Here is a 24074-nt window from a genome sequence, read left to right as displayed (position 1 = left end):
TCTCACCACAGTAATCTGCATAAATACAAAGGTATTAAAAAAATCAGCAAAAAGCATTAATTATACCTTATGCACAAAGAAAATATTTCTGTCAACACACTCCAAACTCATTGAGCAAAATTGATCCACAAACTAAAACAGCATCCCATTCCAAATATCATGCAATCAGTACACAAAACATTATCAAAACAAATAAAAAAAAAGGCTTCAAGAGAATAGACCTCAAAATATATTGTAAGAATTAAGCTACTCAGAGTATGAATTTATAGCCCTTATTTACACCGATAGCCCCCCAAAAAATTAAGAATGCAAAAACATTGCCAGGTATGCATATCATAAAAAGAATTATCACAGGTTTTCCCTGTATATAAAATCGTTAAAGTTAACATGGGAATTCCACTGGGTCCGATGCACGAGCTGTCCATCGTCATGAGTGCACCAGGACAACTCATTGAAATAGAAACACCGGCCATGATGGAGTAGGAGAATCTGGCATGGCGTAACTCCTGACTAAGCTTCTGCATGCCATATCCTTTGCAAAGATTATGAAGACTGTTATGAAGGATAAACATCTCAGTACCTAAAAAATATATATCCTAACACAGGTAACCTTTGAACTTATTTATGCTAAGGTCATATTTAAACTTGCTAACCACAAAATTTATAGAAAACTTTCAAATTTTATAATAAACTTTAAGAAACAAAATAGAGTTTATCTAAAAGATTTTATAAAAAACTGATTTTATAAGTAAAACTCAAATAATTTTAAAAAGGGCACTAACAGATTGGTTTTGTAACTGCTGCAATCCTAGAACGAAACCAACTGACGACACTGTACCAGCTGCACAGAGAAATGTGATCGAAGAGCTCAAAACTTTGGTGCTGGATATGAAAAAAGAAATTGAACTACTGAAGGAACAAGTACAAACTGCGAAAACTCCCACACGTGATACCCAGCTCACTCTAACTTCCTCGGAAACTGCTGAATCCATGTTTGCCGAATTTAAAGATCGCCAGATAAGGGCATCAAACGTTATCTTATTTAATGTCGCAGAAGACCCTAATGCTGAGGAAACTGCAAAAGTACGTGATATATTAAAAGTGGTTCCTGATGTGTCACTAAACAATATTCGCGTGTCCCGTCTCGGCCGCCCTTTGTCTGGCAAGCAACGCCCGCTTAAGGTCAATTTTAAGAATGCAAGTGATGCTCATGCTGTTCTGCGGAACAAGAAATTGATTTGCGACAAGGACATAAGGATTCGCAGTGATCAAACAATATTAGAGCGTAATTATATGAAACAGCTGCAACAGGAGCTCGAGCGTCGTAAGTCCTCCGGTGAGCCGAATCTTACGATAAAGTACATGAATGGTTTTCCCAAAATTGTGAATCAGCAAGCATCAAAAAACGATTGAATACAGCTAATATTTCTGTGTATTATCAAAATACCCGAGGTATTAGAACTAAACTCAGTCACCTACGAAGTGCAATCTCCATTTCTCACTATGATGTATTTATTCTGACAGAAACCTGGTTGAACGACGATATCTCCTCTTGTGAACTGCTAATTCATAACTATGCTATATTCAGATGTGATCGTTCGCGTGAAACATCAGATAAATTATCCGGTGGTGGTGTGTTGATTGGAGTACATCGTTCCCTTAAGGCTCAGGTTGTTAAATCGCCGGTAAACAATATCGAGCAATTATTTGTGGCCATCATTGGTGCTTCCTCCAAAATCCTGATTAGTGCTGTGTACCTACCCCCCAAATCTCATCCTGACTGTTATGAGGCTCACGTTTATTCACTTGAAAACCTGTTAAATTCTTCTCAATATTCGGAAGTTGTAATTGCCGGTGATTACAACGTGCCAAATGTGAACTGGCTAAATATTACGGACAATAATCCATCCTATCACCAAGCCTGGGCCCTTATTAACGGTATGTCATTCTTAGGGCTTTCTCAAAGGAACTCTGTTCACAATAAGCATGGTACACTCCTTGACCTGGTGTTTACATCCTCTGACAAATTACACTGTGATATTGTATGTGATCCATTTACTGTCTGTGATAAATATCATCCCGCCCTTTACTTTGATGTGTGCTTGTCCAACCCCATTGAGCTGATTGAGTATTCAATGCAATTGTATGATTTCAAAGCCTGTGATTTTGAAAGCCTTGATAACTACTTGATCAATATTAATTGGCCCCAAATACTCTCTAATCAAAATATTGATAACGCGACTCACTCATTTTACAGTGTCCTCCACAATGCTATCCAACTCTACACTCCTATCATTAACATCAAAAGTAATGGCTTTCCAAAATGGTTCTCTGCTGAGCTCAGAAATTTAATATGTCTTAAGAAGCTGCATCATCAAACGTTTAAAAGAACTGGGAGTCATTTAGACTATGCAAAATTTTCTGAAATCAGAAGGAAGTGCAAAATCCTATCTAAAGAATGCTACTCTAAGTATATGGACGAGGTTCAATCATCCATTTCACATAATACTAAATATTTCTGGACTTATGTCAAGAATACCAAACAGATGGACAAATTTCCCCACCACATGACCTACGACAATATGATTGCTGAAAATTATAAAGAAATAGCTGACCTATTTGCCTCCTGTTTTGTCAAAGTCTACAGCAATCAACAGCCTGACAACTTAGTTATACCTAACTATGACACAACACTCAATCTGAGCAAGCTTCACATTTCTTGTGAAAACATTATCAGCAAACTGTCTCATCTAGATCTAACAAAGGGTACTGGCCCTGACAACATTCCTGCAATCGTCCTAAAAAGTTGTCGTCATTCATTAGCCTATCCTTTGTTCATATTGTTTAATAAATCCCTGGAAAGTGGCACAGTCCCAAGTGCACTAAAGACCAGTTATGTTGTACCCATCTTCAAAAGTGGAGATAAAACTGATGTGTCAAACTACAGACCAATTATAATTCAGTCTGTAATAACCAAAGTTCTTGAGAGCATAATTGTAGACAAAATAGCTCCTGACTTAAACTCGCTGATAGTGGAAGAGCAACATGGATTTCGGCCAGGTCGTTCCACTGTAACTAACCTCCTAATATATCAAGAATACATAATAAATTCCATGTCCCAGCACTCTCAGGTTGATTCAATCTATACAGATTTTTCAAAGGCATTTGATAAAATTAATCATAAAATTCTAATTGCTAAACTAAAAGCATATGGTATAAGTGGTCAACTTCTAGCCTGGGTTGAAATTTACCTACATGATAGGAACTTGTATGTTAAAGTGAGCGGAGTTCTGTCCTCTGTCTTCACTGCCAATTCTGGTGTACCACAAGGGTCGCATTTGGGGCCACTTCTGTTCCTAATGTATATTAATGATATCAACTTCCCCCTGCATCCATTCAAGTACTTACTATATGCTGATGATTTAAAAATTTATGGCTGCATCCGATCACTTGAGGATTGTAACAAATTGCAAAATTGTCTCTACAAATTTGAAAAATGGTGTAATGATAACCTCATGGCACTAAACGCATTAAAATGTAATGTAATAACCTTTCATAAAATTAAGTCTCCAATTATGTACGACTATAGCTTAAATAATGCTACTATCTCTAGAGTTAGTAGAATATGTGACTTAGGTGTTACATTTGATTCATCCCTGACATTTCAGTATCATATCCAATCCATAGTCATAAAAGCTACTAAAACAATGGGTTTCATATTCAGAATTTCAAGAGATTTTGATAATATTCATACTTATAAGATCCTCTATTGCACTTTAATCCGCCCTATTCTTGAGTATGCCTCTATTGTATGGTCCCCGTTCTATAACATTCACATCAAAGCTATTGAGAGTGTGCAACGCAGATTCATTAGATTAGTATCCTACAGATTTAACATCCTCCCTATTATTTATGACTTAACACTATCCCTTCTTAATCTGTTACCTTTGGCAACCCGTCGATTACACCTGGACATAACATTCCTTCACCGTCTACTGCATGGAGACATTGACTCTGTTCATCTGGTAGAAATGATCCCTTTCCATGTCCCCATTTTAAACACTAGGCAAACATTCATGTTTTCACTCCCTCATTCTAATAGAAATTACGCCTTCCACTCACCCTTAACCAGAACTATGCGGAGCATTAACTACAAATGTAGTAACATTGACCTTTTTAATTTAAATCCAATGAATTTAAGGAGGCAGCTGCCTTTGTTTGTGCAATGACTTGGATGATTTATTCTTGTGTATGGTGATAGTGTCTGTTTCCACTGTTTGAGAGATGTGTGACTGGTCAATCTGTTATTCTTGACTGCTGTGTTTGTTTTTTTTCTATTGTTGGTTTTTGCAGCAAGTTTGTGCGATTGTTCCTGTATTTTTGGGAGCTTGGAAATGTTTTCAATCTTGTGTTAATTTGTGCATTTTTGTAATTGGGAGGTTTTTCCCGTAAATAAACTATTATTATTATTATTATTATTATTAACAGAAAGGTTCTAGACAAATATGCTGTGATTGAAATAATCAAAGTTGATGCAAATATAAAAATTGTATTCCAATATTGGAAAATAGTAAACTAAATAAAAATAAACTTAACAAATACAGAAAAGATATACCAAATCAAAGTTCCTAATTTTCTTTCTAACTTTACATTTTTGATGAAAATGTTTTCTGGGTTAATTTTTCCGCACTTAAATTAATTTCTAATACTTTGCTCAATCTTGCCTTCATTGTAACCACCATCTATTCATACAAGATGACTTGAAAATAAACAATCAATTTCCAAAACTTCGCAAAGATATTTTTAGTTATACATAACCATAGCCTCATGAGATCAGAGTTAAAGGTAAGAAATGGGCCCCGAGCTAAAGAAAGGTAATATATTTACGTGCAACTGTGACTTTATTTGACAACGCATAGACAAACCAATTTCTGGGTCTCTGACACTTCAATCTTTAGCAGCAAATCGTCAGGGATTTTTTTGTTCCCTTTAACATGCTCCGATTACCTAATCAAATACTTAAAAAGGTAGCGTGGTATAGCGCAGTGATTAGATTGCCTTTTTGAGTTGATAAATGGTGAGTTTGAATGCCATTCTTTCCTGGATATCGTAGTTTAGCACACACTTAATTTCACTAGATGACAAAATGTCTTCAATCGTCGCCATTGTAACACAAACAGCAACATTAATAGGACCTTGCCAACGATTGACGGATAGGGAAAAACCAAATTTACGGGAAATTGGACTTGTTACACTTTTCCGTAAAACGTTTCGCAAAATATATCATTCTTGATTCCTACTTTTGTCTACATAAACCAAAGAGTTTCACCTTTAACTCTGCAATACTCATACTACACCAGTCTTCAAATAAGAAATTACGATAAGTACTCACCCTGAAGCAACTTTTTCTAAGAACTGCGTCTGATTCTAAACAAATCTTTTTGAAAACACTGAATTCCGTAAGTTTCTTCAAACACAGTGGACACATGGTAGTGGGCAGGCCATCTCCCACAGTAATCTGAGAATTTAATAAACAAGTTGCACATCAATAGAGTTTGGAATGAAAACATGAAATGAAGTAAGCACCATTTTAAATAAAATCGATAACATTTAATGTGCCACTTACTTGTAAACCAAGTAAATCATGTAGGGCATCCTTCACAGTTATTTCGCATGCTACATTCGAAGTGAATATGCTGTAATAACAATCATGCTTCTCCCTACAAAGTCTGCAAAGGTCTATTTCTGGATTCCCATCTGAAGATTCCGTGAAAATCCCGATGGTGCGACTCATGTTGTCGATTCAAAATCTCATTCACTCTTTCAATTTTTTTTTCGTCAACAACTCATCAACTCAGCATTGACATAGATCACAAAATCTAACAAGGAAACTACATTCACTAAGATTATGAGTGAAAATGAAATACATTAGAATGCTCAACGAAAGGAACACGAAATCCAACAATTGGTGAATCGACGGAAAGATATATCATGACTCAATAGCTTGAATTGAGAAATATTTCAACAATTTATGACACAATTGTAAATTCTTTGGACAAGCATCCACGACAAGTTTAATCCACAACGATCACTTGTTATTAATTGACTATACAATCAACCTCTGTATAGAACCGATGTTTTCTAGTTGCCATTTTATCCGCCAGTAGCACACCTATAGAGCAGGCCAAACATCCGTGTTTGAAGAGTATTTTCTTTCCATTTCAAAAAATAAAGGACCATTTCATTTAAAATTCATCAAATTTTCGATTAATTGTAGTGTAAAAATGTTTGGTTAAAGGTTATGCAATCACCTGGCCGGAAACAAAATTTAAGCCCAACCTCGGCGTCCGCCAGGTCAGATTACATCTACAGTCTTTAAATATGAGAAAGAGGTCAGGTCAGGTCATTCTTAAATGTAGAGTTAAAAAAGTTTTAAAATTTTATTTTTAATTAAAATAATGTAATAAACTAGCATAATATATCACTTATTGTTGGAAATATTTCATTTTTCGATTTTAGGCCTCCTGCATACGCAATTCTCTAGCGGTGCAATACGCAAATGAAATCCGGTATGTAAGCTAATCCTTGCTATCATTGTCAGTTAATAGTAAGGCGTCAATGAGCATGGAGTTCGTGGAAAATATTTTATGTCTTTTCTGTTGAAATGCGATATATTTTTGAGGTCCTTGTCAATGTGAGCTTTATAAGCCATTCTCCTGGATTATTCTCAAGTTTTTTGCGTTATCGTAAGTCATGGAAATGAACGTAATGTATTAGAAATTTGTAAATCACTGAGTGCTGTGTGGATGATTTTTGAGGAGTGAACTGGTTTTACAGATAGATTGAGTTATTGCGGTAAAAATATAAGTATTACCGCTGGGAATTTATCTGAGTCTTCAGAAAGGAATTCTGAGGGATCTCCGTGCAGACTTTGCATGAAGAAAAATTATTATTGTTGCAAAATATTCTTTTCAATTGCAGGAAGCGAGATAACTGGAAAGGATGCCTTTGGCGATTTTGTTGACTTACAAGTAAGTGAGGGTTTACATTTTATTGATTTCCTTAGTCGTTGTTTTATTCCGTTGTATGAGCATGTTTTCCACAGCAAGTCTGAAATCTCTTGCGCATATGTTTTCATTCATTTCGTAGGTTGCTGTTGGAGATGACCTGCCTGCCAGCCCACTGTGCTTGAAAAAGCTCATCGAATTCAATGATTTCATAAATATTTGTCATAAATCGGACGGAGAACTGAGAAATTTTTCGTGTAGAAATTACCTCAGGGTGAGTGCCTCTTATTTTATTTCATTGGAAGCCTCGTGTAACTTTGAAATAATGTGAAATCATTCACGTAACCAGATATTAACTTGTTCGTGTTACCTTACCGTGTAGCCCGGCCTTAATAGTTCAAAGTTCATTTGGGCTAGAATAAAAGTTTTGCCAAATGTTTGTATTTGTGGTTTCATCAGATTATAGCAATAACTTGAAAATGTAAGTAATCGTGTATTCGATGACTCACTTGCCATGACGGGCATAGTATTTGTTTATACGGTACATTAACACGTACGGGTTAATGTCTAAATGTATGAACGCCAAAATACACCGTGTAACCACACAACTTGTGTGAATACATGAATAAAAAATATAACCTGTTCTGATATATGTCAACGCATATGTACACATTCCATTTTCGTCCGCTAAAGTCGTTCATGCATTCACTAAATAACTTGTGCATGTGAGTGCAAGTTTTTTTGTAATCAGACTCATGGATTAGAGAATGGGATGTGTTTTATTTTATTGATCAATTTTGTTTAATTAACTTTTGAGAACATGGAAAATTGTTTGTTTTTAAATGGGTTACACTCAAAGTTTACGTTATTTCTAGAATCATATTTGCGCCCATTTTTGAAGTTTTTAATTACTTATGAGATGTGGTTTTTTTACATATCAATTTTGTTCATTTAATTTTGAGTACATGAAAAAAATTATTGTTGGTGTACAGATTGCAATGCACTACTTGAACGGGAAAGTCTTCTTTTCTAGTATATTTTGCAATTTTATTTTAACGGCTGTCTTCGTGGGCAGTTTTTAGTATAAGTGGTGAACGACGAAGGAACAATTTGTGATAGTTTATGTAGCAATCACTAAGTCCAAGAGGTACTTCATGGCTTGCACTTGGCCACATTTCAAATATGGTCTTTTAGTATGAAAAACAGTAAAAAATCTCATTAATGTCGAATGAAAAAAGTTTTAAAATATCCATGTTTAAAATAATGCAATGCACCTCAATAATATTTCACTCATCGTTAGATATACCTCAATTTACGATTGTAAGCCTGTTGCATACGTAAACCTCTAGTGGTGCAATACGCAAATGAAGTCTGGTATCTAAACTAATTCTTGCTAGCCTGGTCAGTTATAAGCTAGGCCGTCAATGAGCATGGAGTTCGTGCAAAATATTTCCTGTCTTTTGTGTTGAAATTCGATTTATTTTTGAGGTCATATGTTAATGTGAACTTTTATGTCTGTTTTCTTAATTATTCTCAAGTTTTTTGCATTGGTGTACGTCATAGAAGTGAATGTAATGTATTAGAAATTTGTAAATCACTGAGTGCTTTGAGATTTGTTTGTGGAGTGAACTGGTTTACAGGTTTAATGAGTTATTGCAGTGAAAAACATAAGTATTACCATTGGGAATTTCTCCTAGTCTTTACAAAGGAATGGGGTGCTCTCCTAAAATTAAAAGCTAATTTTTTTTCAAGTTTAGATGAGTAAGTTAAAGTTATTAACGTGTGCAAAATAATATTTTTGCATATAAAATGTATATGAAAGATAAATAATTCATGATTCTCATTATTCTTGTTGCTAGAGCGCTTCTAAGTTCCCAACAATTACCAAATTCTTTCATGCTACAAAAACGCCCTGTGACATCAGCGAGTAAGTAGACTCGCTCCATGGCAGTAACAAAACAGTAGCGACGATAACAAACATCTACGACGATACTGATTCATAATGTGAAGGGTGTGTGAAAACATATGTGAATTGTTCAAAAGTTTTTACGGTGCTTGTATTGCGCAATGTTTGACTCAGACTTCATAAAGACGCATCCTGGGAACATTCTGAAGGTAGATTAATTCATGGTCACTTATTTCTTCTCCAGTAATGAAGATTTCTATGAGTTGAGAAGCCGCAAAATTGAAATGTAACATAAATTAAATCAATAATCTCATTTGCTAGTAATCTAAAGCTTTGCTTGTGTCTCATTTAACTACTGTCATTTACTCATTGCTTTCATTGTGTGCACTTGGTGCAATATTGGAATATGTGATGTTAGCCTTTTGGAGAAATACAATGGATCATATTTTACTTTGATTTACTTAGCATTCCTAAGGTCTGGAAGAGAGACATACTGTGTTTCAGTAGTTTGTTAGGTTTAAGTGTTAATAAATTTGAACGTTTACACTGTTGAGGCTAAGGTGACACCAAAACATTAAGTGACAACAATAAGCTTATACTATGGAAATCGCAGTGGATGTGAATGAGAAAGTAATAGGTGCTATTTGTCAAGATGGTGCTGCATCTTCCAGTTTGCATACACTCTTTAAACTTTTCAATTATTCAGGATAAATATTTCACATGACTGATGATGGAATTAAGATATAGAAAAATTAACTACGTAGATAGATGCATAGGTTTTACTAAAACTGGGACAAATAGTCTACTGGCACCACGTAAACCTATTGTTTACTGGCCTCAGATGTCACGCTCAGCCAACATGGCACTGGGTCATTTTGAGGGCAAGAAGAATGTAAAATTTTCAAAGTGAAATTTTATGAATAATATTCAGCTTAGAGAAGAACTGCTTTAACTTTAATTTGCTGCATGAAGAATATTTTTTTATCACATAATCATTCAGTTTCAGTAGAATTCCCCATTCCGAGGGTACCCCTGTGCCGACTTTGTGTGAAGAAAAATGATTATTGTTACAACATTTTCTTTTCAATTGCAGCAAGCCAGGTAACTGTAGAGGATGACTTATAAGATTTTGTCGACTTAAAAGCAAGTTTGGGGTAACATTTTATTGATTTCCTTAGTTATTGTTTTATTCCATTCTATGGGCATGCTTTCCACGACAAGTCTGAAATCTCATGCATATGTTTTAATTCCTTTCGTAGGTTGCCTTTGGAAATGGCCAACCTGCCAATATATGCCCACTGTGCTTGTAAAAGCTCATCAAATTCAATGATTTCAGATATATTTTACATATTTTTGACGCAGAATGTTGCCTAAAAAATGTTGAAAAATTTTGTGTGGAAATTTCTTCAGTGTGATTGATTCTTTTTTCATTGTAAGCCCTGTGAAATCATTCAGGCAAGCAGATATTAACTTGTTTATGTCGATGTACCATGTAGCCCGGCCTAAATAGTTTCAAGTTCATATCATCGAGAAAGAAAAATTTAGAAAAATGTTTGTATTTGTGGGCTCTACAGATTATAGCAATAGAAAAAGTTACTAAATCTTGTATTTGATGAATCACTTGCCACGAAGGGCAAAGTATAATGCTTAGTGACAGCATCAAAGTATTACGTGCAAAATTTACGAAAAAGCAATTCAATTAGAGATCAAAACTTAATGGAACATTAAAGTTTTTAATGAATAATATTAAATGTCATGAAAGGACCTTTACAATTCTCAATAGAGCAGTGAAAAATGTTCAGCATTCAACAAAATACATGAATTGATTAATATTTGCAAATATAACCTGCAAATTTGATGTTTGAATTGAATGAAACAAATATCTTGAATTCTATATTCTTAGAGTTATCACAGGCAGTTCTGTCTGGTTTTAGTTTTAGCTCATTATAACGTTAATAACCTGGCGTTACTCACGCGAGATTCCCGATCGAGATTACTCAAGTGGGGTGCTCCTGACACCACATAGAGCATTTAAAAAAATGTGTTAGACAACATTTTATTTGAAAAAATTGCTAATATTAATGTATTTTTAAGTATAGCATCATTGAATCTACAATAAGTCATGGCATAAAAGAGTAAACAATTTAATTATGGTTATTAGCAGTGCCCAAATGCAATGCAATAAAGATGTACAAATGGAATTAGATTTTATAGTGAAGGAATGTAATGGAAGGGAAAAATTTAACTTTGAGTTTATCATTTAATCATCTGAAAGTAAATATTATGATTTAAATCAATTTTTACTGGCTGTTTTAATGTGAAGGGAGAGTGTCATCTTCACAGCAGAGGTGACTCACAGTTGCCCAGAAAAATGATGCTCGATTTTAGTGTTGACATGTCTGAAACAATGACCATTGTGACTCGGTGTTCCATCTGATAAATTTTTGTTCACACTTCTAATACGTACCTGATAATACTTGGATTATCCTGAGATTACACTTGGGGGTGGTGTTCCCCCCAAAATTTATAACCTAACCCTCATCTCTCTCCTACAAAATTTACTTCCTTAGAATCTTCAATATGCACTGTGAATAATGTTATCATGTCATTAGCACGGTAGTATTTTTTTGCCGCGTGCTGACTCATATTTCCGCAACTTATCAAAGTTTCGTAGTCTAGGTTGCAAATGAAGATAAACACATATTGATATTTTTACACTTTATTTTCCTCGTCACTGATCCTTAGAATTTTTCTTACAGTCCTTGGAAATACAAATCATATTGCTCATGCACATCCAATTATTGCACGAGCAACAGAACAATTTTGTTTTACTTATTTATTTATTTATTTCACTCACCACCAAAAACAGCACTGTCAGCCTTTACACCGGGGTTGATAACATTTAACAATCACAAACATCCATGTTCTGTATGGGGCCCGAGACCTTCGGTTTGGCAGGCGAGGACTTTACCCCGCCGGCACCGAGGCCGGCAATGTCTTTATTCTTATTTTAATGTCTTTATTTGGCGGACATACGATGCATCTACTGCTTCTTTCTTTTCTTTGCTTCATACCACTTTCACATGTTCATAAATCAGCGAAATAAGCTGTCTTTATTTTCAGCTCATTTGAGATCATTTTATTTCCGATCTTCTCCTTATAAATGACTTACAACTCTCTCAAAATTTTTCGCAGGAATTTTGATGTATACATCTTGCTTCCAAGATTTATGTTATTGTACGGACTGTCCCAACGATCGTGTGTCATTTTTTACCTCCTTCCATTTTTTAGTAACTTCCACTGCAGTAATATTCGTGAAAATTGGCATACTCATGGGGAAAGGTCCTAAGTTTTGTTGAATGCAATCAAAATTTTAGAATTTTGATCTTTGACCTCACAATGTGGGCCCAAACCAAAATATTCAATGTTAAAAAAATCTAGATAGAAAAAAGTCTGAATTTCATTTATCAGGATGTTAATTCTTAGGTTTTCGGACATGAGGAAACCGAAAATAACACTTTTGTTCATGAAAATTCAACTGTTGACCCAGTAAAGTCTCAGTCAAGGACATAAGGGTGAAAATAGCATACCATCAAAGGTGTCGATCCATGAGTTTTAAAGGGTTCCCATGTCATTCGTATTGTCCAAATGCTTGTCTTATCCAGTATTTGACCTCCAAGGCTAATACTTAGGTCAAAGGTCATAGAGGTAAGTGTCAGGCCATCGTGACAACCAACTTGACAAACCACAGGTTTTAAAAGGTGCTTAAGTCATTTTTGCAGTTCATTTATCAGTATTGTTGATTTTTTGACCTTAGGAGGTCACAGTGGGGGTCAAGGGTCTTCAAGGTAAACGTCGAGCCATCGTGACAACCAGCGCATTGAACCATGGGTTTTTAAGGGTTCTCACAACAGTTTTGCAGTTCATTTATCAGTATTGTTGATTTTTTGATCTCCGTAGGTCATATTAGGAGTCAAAGGTCATAAAGGCATGATTTGATATATCAAGGAAACTAATGTTGCCAACCAAAGGGTGACCAAGTGAGTTGTGTGGTACACTTAGTACCCATTTTGTTAAGTCGTTAACCTCCTGAGGCCATAAGGTGGTCAACATTCACAGAGGTTTGCACAAAAATATTCAGGAAATTAACCCACTAACCGGAAGGTGTTTTCGGTGACAACTCTTGTCGCGTAAACTGAAGCACGAAACTTACGCGGTGGAATGTTCAAAATGGCTTTGTGAACAGCAACAATGTGATTTTCGCGATCCCGTCACGGAATCTTTTGTCTTCGCGACTGCATAAACAGTTACTGAATAGCCCTGCTGATCATTTTTTACTTTTATTTCAGAGGATGTTTTGATTTATACAGGCGTTCGCAGTTTTGGCATGCGGTCTAAGGGACCGCTGCATTTTTTTAATTGTGAATACTTGTAAAAAATGTAAATAATTATCGCTTTCTTCCTATTTTGGAGTAATAAGGACATAAAAGTCTTAAAAATTAACTTTTTTATTACATATTTACTAGAGGACCTGGTAAACCTCACATCACCTTCATTTATTAAGCTATGTATAGAAAAATCTATTCTTCGTTTGTCTTGCAAAAATCTGCCTGCTAAAGTGACATTCTTCTCCCAACCGTGGTATGGATTATATAATCATGATATTATAAATAATTATATCAACAAATATGTACTTACCTTTAATTTTTTATGTTAGTGCTGTTTATGGGTTATCTTTGTTGAATGTGATTATTTAATAATACTTGCTTACGTTTGGATTTAAAATTGCTCTGATGAAGAAGCATTTGCAGTTCTTGAACAGTAGTTTGCTTCACTGTTGGCTGGTGTGCACAACGCCTACAAGCTTCCATATCTGGATTGCCCGTGTGCCTAGAGGCTAGCCAGTGTATTCAGCTTAGAATCCTTTACCTTCATCTTCATCTCGTGATCCCATGTCTCTATAATCACACCAAAAATCGCAACCAATCCTAAGAAAAATGGTAAAAAGTTATATCTGTCCTTATCCATTATGTTCAGTTGAGAGTATCACAATTATTTTTGCCAGAGCGATGACTGGAATTATTGTAAATTGGCAATCCCCAAACTTTCATTTTTTGTAAGGCACTAATGATTAGATAAGCCTGTTCTCTGTGCATGTAAAGGGCTCTTTTTAAGCCACAGGACGAGCCGATATCGTGCAAGTTGTGTCTGCGAATTGATACACCATTTTTTTCTTTAACTCCTGCTATTTGAGAAGTGTTATTACATCATTTTGGATTGAGATATCTGTGAGTTTAAAAAGGCATTAGAGAAAAGTTTGCTTCGTGCGAGTATAAAAATTTTCCCATGCCAGTAACAAACTTAATTTATTTTACGCTTCAGGATTGCCTTCTCTTTATTGGGAATAGGAGAGCCAAGGAAAGAGCATTTACAGGTTTCAACCAGATTGCCTAATCTATGGGGTAAGTAGTTTCGAATACATTTATCCTCTGCTTTCTTTGAACTATCCATTACTGCATGATTGCCTTACATGAAATGAGCATGTCTTTCAAGTGAAACATTTTATCTTATACAATCGACCAACCATTTAAACGTCATGTTTGTTAAGAGGGGTGAGCAAGTATTTCTTTTTTTGCATCCAAAAAATAGGTTTTTCACCACCGTGTACCTCTTACTTACTCCACAGTTGCAGAGCATTGTTCCAAAAATTTATTTCAAATGTAATCCACCAATTTCTTTTCCACAAGATGTAGTGCTATCGCAAAATGATATGTACGAAATAACTTTAACTGCCTCAATCAGAGGTTAGCAGTAGTCAGTTCTTATGGTCTGATCATTTTTGGCTTTTGGATCTTAGTATGAAGAATATCTACCGTATCATTTTTAAAACAATGGGTGTTACTTTAATTGCTTTAGAAAGGCCATATGTTACTGTAAAAATGGAGAAAATGTTGAAGACGCGGTCTCCCTGATAATTTGTGCATAAAATGTATTTAATTATTCTGCAAATATTGCCAAAGAAAAAGGTCAGAAAAATAATGTAAAGATAAAGTATGTTCTGAAAAGGCATAATTCCCAATTTTACTATTTCATTTCTTCAGAGAAGCAGAAAAACAAAATTTTCCTAGCAACCAAAACGAAACAGTATCAACTGAAATAATTAGATCTCAAAAATGGATAAGCGTCAATTTCAAAGTCTGCCTGAACATGGAAAAGTCTTGCAAGTTTGACACCTGAAGTTTTATTTCATTACATGCAATTATCACAATCCTAAATACCCTGAGAAAATTAGGCACGGTTTGAAAGTTAAAGATATGATCTTCAGTGAGCTAGTCTTCATGGTGAGGTGATAGAGTATAATTCTGAAAGGGAATAAGACTATTTAGACATCTCCGTTACCATTGGGAGTGGTTCAAAGAACTCTACACTGCGCTCTTGACGGAAGTACTCTGGAGCACCGGTCCATAGGCGATACGTTCGCTTTGAGAATTTCTTTTCCGAGCGGTCAAGAGCGAAGTCAAAATGGCGGAATGGACAAGGGCAGGATAGCTGTATTATGAGATTGAGGAGATGGTTCGTTGAATATTAATGGTTATGGTCGAATAAAATTAGAATAAACTTCATTTCGAATGTCTTGGTACCACAAAGTAAGACAAGAAACTTGGGACTACATTTCTCACACCTACCCCTGCATGCCTCTTCTCAAATAAACTCAGTATCTTAGTGAAGTAAAAAGTGGGTACTCAAACGTTTACAAACTTGCAATATATTGACTAATTATGGCTAATGACTATTATAAAACATCCATTTAAATTATTTTTCTATCCCGCTTTCCTTCAGATTTTAATTTTTGGCATGAGATGATGTGTCTAACAGCGTTCCTACTCAACTGTGAATGAGCCCTGAATTTTGTCTACAATTAAAAAACCTGGAAAAGCTGTGAATTTTGCCATGAAAGCTTAGAAATCTCTTAAACTTGATTGTAGGACTACGATTGGCGGATTGAAAGAAAAATCTCTCTTTCGATCATGTTTCAAAGCCGACTCACATGCAGTTACTGTCCACACATTTATCTACACCCATGTATTCGAAGGGCAATTATTAATTGGTCCATGTGCCATGACGGCACATTGACCTTAAGCCTGCGATTGGAATACATTAACCCTGGCAAAGAAATCAGACACTACTTCTTCACTTCCCTGCTCTCTCCATTTTCCCACTCACCCTTTAGCCGAAGTAGAATTTTGCTAGCTATGAGAGACGTCATAAGAGATAGCACTTCATTGCTGCGTTTGCATGGAAGCCATCTTTTGCATTGGTTAAATTTTTAGTTAATGTCTGGCCGATAATTTTTACATGATCAACATTTCAGCCTAAAATGCCTGATCTACAAATGGTGAATATGATGACATTTAGACGATGAGAACCTAGAAAAACCATGAATTTTGTGATGTAGTTAGAGTGGGAACCCTGGTCTAAATATGTTCTTACAATCGTTTCTATAACTACATGTCCCTTTAAATTATTCTTTGTGGCCTTCTGTGCATATAGGATGCTTCCAGAGACATTTGAGTTTATATCGTAGGAGATAGGAGAATGTGTATGGAGAGATAGTGCTTGCCATATATTCATTTAAATCACAGTTAAATTAATATTCTGCCTGTTACCGCCAGTGTCTTCTTATATTTGGGATTTTGAGCAACATACAGAATTAAAGTAAAAAATATTCTCTTTATTTCAATAGGAATGTTATTAATATGATATTTTATGATTGATACTCAAACCAAAACAAACGAAATGATAACCATATTATAAATGTTTTATATTATTAAAGAATCAGGTGGAAACGTGCACCTGTACCCCTCCCCAAAATCTGGATCAGTACGCTTGTTATCTGAGCATTGTGCAATTAAGGAAATTTTACTCTTTAATAGGAAACAGAATTGTTTTTTTTCTAATTATAAAGTAAAAATATCCAACTTACATGCAAATATATAAAATGTGAGGCCGCCTCTAACATCTGTATAGACTTTTTTTTACTGAAAAAATTTAATGAGATCGTGTATGTTAGCAGGGCCACGAGCGTGAAGAATTTGAATCATAATTTACGCCATGAAAACCAGGTAACTGAAATTTCCAATGATGTTATCCGTATGATCCATTTTTGGTTCAATTCATGTACACCAAGACACTGTGGTGATGAGGAATTTCCAATACAGATTATTGGGATATCAGGGGGAGATAAGAAGTGGACGGGAGGAGTATACAAGGAAGATAAGCAGGGGCGGTGAGGGGTCATTGTGGCCCTTGGCTGGGGCTCAAGATGGGACCTATCTTCTCTCTTGCTGGGGCTAATGATCTTATCTTTTTAGCCGGGTGGCGCTGCCTTCTAATATTTTCAAAATTCCTTGCACATAATTGGATTTTGAAGCCATTCTGCCTCTAAAAATGTAGATTAAAATTACGATTTCATAAGATAAAGTTTTGTGAAAAGTGGGAATGTCACAGCTCATATTAATCAATAATATAGGAGGGCTTTTTTTCTTCAACCTCCGAATGGTCATGAACAGAAGACGAAGTGATTGATTAAAAATTATTCCATTGCCAAACGTTGAGCACACTTGTGGTGTCCTTTCGACGTAATTGCCTTGGCCATTGAGGAATTGGCCGTGCCTGTAGTCACGATTTACTGTACCTTCTTTTTAGAATGTTGCCACCAAAGACGTCCATTAATTTTTGCTTTGTCCTGAAGCTCATCGCCCGTTTGAAAATGCTTCCATCCTAGTCACGCAATCCTGTATGTCAGACGGAATCTTTAAAAAGGAGCTATTGTCCATTTTCGACATATTTCAAGGTTATGCAGTCGATTCGGTAGTCACTTGGCTAAGTAAAGTAACATTATATAAGTGGTGTGGTGTATGGGGAAGGCAATTGAGAACTAAGGTAATTTACATTTCTTTGAAGAAATATGGAAGTGAGGAAGAAAAACCTGGCATAAGCATGCTTTCAATTTATGGCACCAAGGGGAATAAGACTGCGGTTTATTTGACAACATAAATATTATTCTTGAATTGCCGTCCAGAAAGTAACCATGCAAATGTTTGTAATTTTTGATGTATTTCCACCCTTTACGGCATCTGCTATTAAGTTGTTACTCAGGAACATTATTTTCAATTTGAATACAAGAGGGCACCACTTCTCCACAACATTTCAATGCACATGATGCATTTCAGCTCACAGAGTCATCATCTGGTACAAGAATTGTACATTAAATATTGTGGAAAAGTGTTATCATCTTTAATATAAATATTTCGAACTTCCACCATGTAGCACCTGCATCTGTCGAATTTCTCTTATTGTTCCAATTTCTTTTTTTTCTGTTTTCCTCGTTTTCAGCTGCCAATTTTCCCATCTTATTGTGTCACATCGTAGATTTTCGAGCATATAATCTCTATTATCATTCTAACCTCACTTCCCTCATTATAATAGGTTCCGAAATAAATGATCGGTACTCCTGCTTGGTAGAAAACGGTCCCGACATTTTTAGCATAGCTACATCTTTTTTGGTCTCCAGTGGAATTATTTCCTCAAAAAACGATGGTTGTGAGTGATTGAATTTCAAAAATGCCATTTCAGAGCAGTTTCCTTTTTGATCTGGGTTGCATAGTAAGCAACATATTTTTTTCTCGAGTTACTCTAATGCTTGTTGTTAAGTTCCCACACTGCTATTGACAACTGTTAAGGTATTAATTTGATGTTTCTTCTTTTATATTGCAGCCAATGTATAATCTTTTAAACCAACGCTGAGATAGTATATTACTCCTTGTCTACGATTGTCACCACATCTGGTTCCCACTGCCAAGGTCTGCTGTATCCAGCACCCGCTCAAATAAATTATTTCTTTGTTTCCCAATAATGATGAGCAACATTCCTAACAGCAACACTGAGCAATTTGTTGAGGAGAGGCTCATTGTCGGATTGTTTACTGGTTCATTGCTCCAGCATAAAGAGCTGCTGGACATGTTGGAAGATGTGGATGTACGGCACGCACGGCAAAGAACACTCTTGCATGTTGGTGTGGGACTTGGAAAAACTGACTGGGTGGAGGAATTACTGGCGAGAGGGGCCGACACAGACATTACAGATAACAGTCAACAGAATGCATTGTCTTTGGCTGAGGAGATGGTGCGGCAGTTCCCTGACGATGTAGAACGCTCAAAAGTGCTGAATTTGGTGACGTTGGTTCACAGGAGAGACCAAGTTATTTTGCATCGTCTGGAAGCATCTTCGAGTAGGAGCACTGATCATGTAACACCAGTGGCTAGCCCAGAATGTGATATTGCATCTCTCAAGTCCTCCGTGGACTCATTAAGGCGAGAGATGAAATCTCTTGTGCGACAGCTGAGCTCATCGTTGGAGGAACTCAAGGAGCAAGTGTGTGGACGCGATGCACTGCTGCGTTGTCTGGAAGAATCCGTGACGTCAACAGCGGATGATGTGACGTGTATCAAGTGTGGTCTTATTGGGGAGGCATCTTTAAGTCAGCCTACATCCGATCCGGCCAGAGCAAGGCAGGAGTGTGTGGACGCCATGATGCGTAAGACACAGATAGTGTATGGAAGTGGAGTTGATGAAATGCGTAAGATGTATGAGACACTGTATGAAGAAGATGAATGTACTGCTAGTATTATTAAGTTTATAAGTGGGGATGATCGGGTGAAGGTGATGGTGGACTTCGAATCTGATTGCATTGGAAGGATGAGGGAGAAGGTTGTGGAATTGGATGGGATTCAGGGGAATGGCACTCGATTTTATGCATTTTGTGATATTGAGAGTGAGACTGTTCACTTGGGTGCAAAGGTTTCTTCTGATAAAGATGAGAAATTAGTGCGATCTGAGTTAGCTGGGGCCCTCTCACAATTATCTTTGAAGTTAGTTTTTGATAATGAGGGGAGGCCATATGGCAAGGGAGATGTGGAACGTGAGCGTGAGTGGATGAGGGCTATAGAGGAGGCGGAGGAGAGGAGGAACAGGGGAGAGAGATTAGATGAATGGATCATTTATGCATTGGATGGGAAGACACTGAAGGCAAAGGTATGTAGGCTTGCAGCAGCTGTCCCTGGTATTATCAGTTATGATGGACCCACAGGAAGAGCTATTTTGCAGCTGCAAGCCCCTCTCCTCTTCCCTCTGTATTCTAACAATGTGATGGGAACACTTCTAGCCAGTGCAAAGGTGGGTCCTATGTCTACTTCTCACGCTTTTTTCTTTACATCATGATCTTCATTAAAATTTTGAAATCATTATTTGAAACTGTATTAGCAAGGAAATGGGTAATTAATAAATGTAAATATAAACAGTGTCAAATAAATCCAAGATTTGTTTGAAATTCAATTTTCCAAGATTACACGAAAGTAAGCCATTCTTTGTAAATGTTAAGTCAAATCGTAATATCACTGATTATGGATCAACTGAAGGAATAGATTTTCTTTAGAAGAATTACCATCTCCTCTTCTCTCTGAATTCTAACAATGTGATTGGAAGACTTCTAGCCAGTGCAAATGTGGGTCTTTTATCTTATTCTCATGCTCTTATCATTTCATTATGGTCATAATTAAAACATTCAAGTGAATATTTAAAGCTTGTGAACTAATAAATCGTTATTTCATAAATTTCATATAAACACAGCTTTTAATAATTCTAAGATTCATCGTAATTTCATTTTCCATGATTTCCCGAATGTGGGCCATTCTTTGTAAATGTGTTTTGCATGCAGAGGTGAAATGAAACCTCTGGTACTTTGGATCCTTAATCCTTAGGTGTTACTCCTATGTGTTCTATGAATAGTTTGATTTAACCCTTTCGCGCTGGACCTTCGTTGAGGGAAATTTTTCCTCAATACTAGTCTCTTGAAAGTTTTCTTTACTCTCCTGCACGAAGCTTTTTCGCATCGACCGAAGGCAGTGGTTCCCTCCCTAACCATTTTTGCACCCAACTCAGTGGGGCACCGATCCCTTTCCTCGGCCTCTGTCCCAGACCCTCGAAGGATTAAAAGCCCCTTCCTAGGACGAGTCCGTGGTCAACTGGCTAAAATATTAGTGCAAAATATATGCAAATATTTGTTGTTCGCATGGATTTTTTACATTCAAAATGAATTTTGTGTTTCTTTTCTGAGCGTGTAGAAATTTTAAACGAAGTTCTAACGTTAATTTAGACGGATTTAGTATATTTACTAGTTGGTCTATAACTCCGTTGATATTAACGTTAGAATTTTGTTTGAAATTTCCATGTGGTCAGCAAAAAACAATGAATTCATTTATAGCAATAGATATGAAAAGTAAGCAACAAATATAGTTTTGGAAAACGCACTGCAAATAACAGTAGTTGACCGCGTGGAGAGGATAAGAAAGGGTCGACCTAAGCGGCCAAAGATGGGACTGGGCTCGCACTAAGGCGGATCACGAGGGACAACCGCGTCCGTGGGTCTATTGTGTCTGCTACGGTCACTTTTTTCGACCTGTGCCGCACAGGTCGAAAAAAGTGACCGTTGCTTAGGTTAGGAAAATTAACGCCGCACAGGTGTGGCATTCGTTGTTCATGGGAAAAAGTCCTCACCGCACCGGTGTGGCATTCGGCGCGAAAAGGTTAATGGGAGTGGGGTTTGGTAATTTTAACATATTTGAAGGTAATGTATTGTAGTCAAACATACTTCTTTATATTTGAAATGCAGATTTCTTTTCAAAAGATATCGTGTATTATAGCTCAAATATTTTCTTATATGTCATAAGTTTAAGAAGGTGACTATTCAAAGCTATCGAACTCTAATCTAATGGATAAATATCAAAGTAAAGAAGAAATAATTTAAGGAAATTGAAGTGTGTCTATATTCAAATCCGTGATATATTAATCCAGTGATTTGTATGTAAATTCCAAACAAAAGTGAAAGTCCTGCATTATTTTCTACTTATAAATGATTCTTGTAGAACATATGTTTGTTCGAAGATATTTGATAATTGTTGATTATAATTACTGCCATTGCATTTTTTAAATGGAGGTAATATTTTACCTCAGTGTGAATATTGACTTAATATTGACATTGCATTTTGTTTGTGATTTCATTATTTTTCATTCCATTTATTTATATTTTCGGTTTCAGAGATGAATTTCGCCTGATATACTTTGGATGTTGTGATGGAGCCAGTCCTGAAGATGAAAATTCTGTTTACATTCATTTATTTTCTTTAAGCCTGTCAGTTTTTATTGGGTAAACTTCATTACTCATGTGTTTAGTCTAATCATTACAAATATCTTATGATTATACTCAGACATTTATGTTGATTTCATGTTTGCTGCGTGGCACTTTTTCATTCGGTAGGTAATCACATTTTAAGATGCATATTGTTTTAATCTTGTGGGCACACAATTTTATCAGCCTATTCCTAGTCATGCCGCAGTGACATTTGTATTTTTGATTATATCTCACTTTGCATCTCATTTACGATATTAGTAAATGGAAGGAATGCACCATTTTGGCCTACCAAAGTAATCCTAATATTTATCTGAAAGCCATCATGCACATAAATCTATTTGCAATATATGCCGATCTTTCCTATTTGTTAGAACTACATTTCGCCGGATGTACTCATGTTTGTGTAGCTCTTAGATAAACATTGGTTTGTTTCGGTTCATTGCTCTTGCCTTGACTGACCCATTCCCTTGAAAGACATTTCCCTCTAGCTTGCAGTTATAATGTGTAGTTTTTTTCAAAAGAAAATCCATTTACAATAATTGATTTTTCCAAGGCATTTCTGAATTTATAATTTTACCTGTGCTACAACACTCCAGTTAACAAGACAAAATTAACCATCCAGATTTTGTAAATATGTTCATTTAGACATAAATATAATATAATAATTCCATTAACTAATCTGCAGTAGTGTCATTATATGTGGATTTAAAAAATATTATAATAATGTCTGATGGTAAATATTTTACGTGTAAATTGCTTTGTGATTATCACTTGTAATTGATAATCTAGGATAATGAATGCATATCATTGAGAAAAGCTATGCATCTCTGAATAATTCCCTTTTTTATCTGTTGGCTTACCTCTGAAGAGGAATCCCAAGATAACCTCACTTAATATATTGCCTTTTCTTATCTATTTTGCATTATTTTTCTTCACTTTTATTTTTAAAAATGTCATGATACTATGAAGAAGTAATGTATTTATTATTTCAATAATCAAATCAATTATCATGTAGTTGTAAATGTATGCATATTGTTTGTATAATTAAATTACTTATGTGGTATCACACTATATTCTGTACAATGCCATTCAAGGTACATTTGAAGAAACAGCATTTCATTTAATAAGATGTGATTAAACCAGAATTTTTTTAATTTTTGTTGCAAACTGTTGTGCAGCTTTATCCAATATTGCATATGATGCTCCACACAGATAAAATAAAAATCGTATCGCTCGAAGTTTCAGTGATTATTTTGGTTTGAAATTAGTATATGCATATGGTGCATCAGATTCTATCATGAAAAATTTTGTAATAAAGTTCAAAAGGACCTCCTGATGTTCACCTCCTATTGGCCATGATGCTGTGCTCCATAGCCCACCTTATCCTTGAATTTTTTAAATCTAAATGCTAATCATAAGTATTATTATATTTTTAAATTTTGTTATGCAGATGATATGAATCCATTTTAAGAGTAAAAATGATAATATCCAGCCCAACCCGCAGTTATTTTAACTACATTGCATTCCCTACCAATCATGATGTTGATTAACTAGGACCTCCTTTCCCCCCGAATTATAATGCGGTAACTTGTATTAGCATTATCACGTATGTACAGACCTTTTATGTATTTACTACACTCCCCAATGACTCGAGGCTGTGGAATAGTATTTTTTGTCTGCTGAAACGTTTCCCTGTGCCCCATGGAAGCACAGAACATGTATTGCTGTCTACACTGACAACCGAGCTATCATTCCATCAAACAATACTTAACTACAGCTTCATTAAATGCTTGTTTTCACGTTCCTCTCGGTTTTATATCGATGTTGTCTCTAAATTATATCAGGCACTCCCCCTATCTATTTTCACGTATGGTTCCAGTGTCAAACATCCTTTATCTTTCAAAACAAATAT

At 35.8% G+C, this 24074-nt stretch overlaps 2 protein-coding genes across 4 annotated transcripts in view; one reads left to right on the top strand and one right to left on the bottom strand.

The window, feature by feature from the left end:
* LOC124170382 (zinc finger protein 271-like) overlaps nucleotides 1-5561 on the bottom strand; it is a 335367-nt gene extending 329806 nt beyond the window's left edge. The window contains exon 1 of the mRNA XM_046549105.1: nucleotides 5393-5561. Coding sequence (XP_046405061.1) covers nucleotides 5393-5488 — 96 coding nt within the window. The 5' untranslated portion in view covers nucleotides 5489-5561. The remainder of the gene's footprint in view (nucleotides 1-5392) is intronic.
* A 1070-nt stretch (nucleotides 5562-6631) lies between these two features.
* LOC124170239 lies at nucleotides 6632-23400 on the top strand. 3 transcript variants are annotated; one of them, XM_046548958.1, is made up of 6 exons: nucleotides 6632-6746; nucleotides 6982-7031; nucleotides 7150-7281; nucleotides 14296-14375; nucleotides 18691-20148; nucleotides 22070-23400. In XM_046548958.1, exons 5-6 carry the CDS (start codon nucleotides 18829-18831, stop codon nucleotides 22073-22075), a joined length of 1326 nt encoding a protein of 441 aa, XP_046404914.1. In that variant the 5' UTR covers nucleotides 6632-6746; nucleotides 6982-7031; nucleotides 7150-7281; nucleotides 14296-14375; nucleotides 18691-18828; the 3' UTR covers nucleotides 22076-23400. The 3 variants fall into 3 exon arrangements, with proteins under 3 accessions (XP_046404914.1, XP_046404915.1, XP_046404913.1); XM_046548959.1 differs by having other exon boundaries at nucleotides 6982-7281; nucleotides 18691-20007; XM_046548957.1 differs by having other exon boundaries at nucleotides 6982-7281.
* The last annotated feature ends 674 nt before the right edge of the window (nucleotides 23401-24074 follow it).

Source organism: Ischnura elegans, chromosome 13 (genome assembly GCF_921293095.1).
Source record: "Ischnura elegans chromosome 13, ioIscEleg1.1, whole genome shotgun sequence".
Classification (NCBI taxonomy): Eukaryota; Metazoa; Arthropoda; class Insecta; order Odonata; family Coenagrionidae; genus Ischnura; species Ischnura elegans.
The sequence above is the reverse complement of the archived record's forward strand: the minus strand, read 5'-3'. Positions and strand labels throughout refer to the sequence as shown.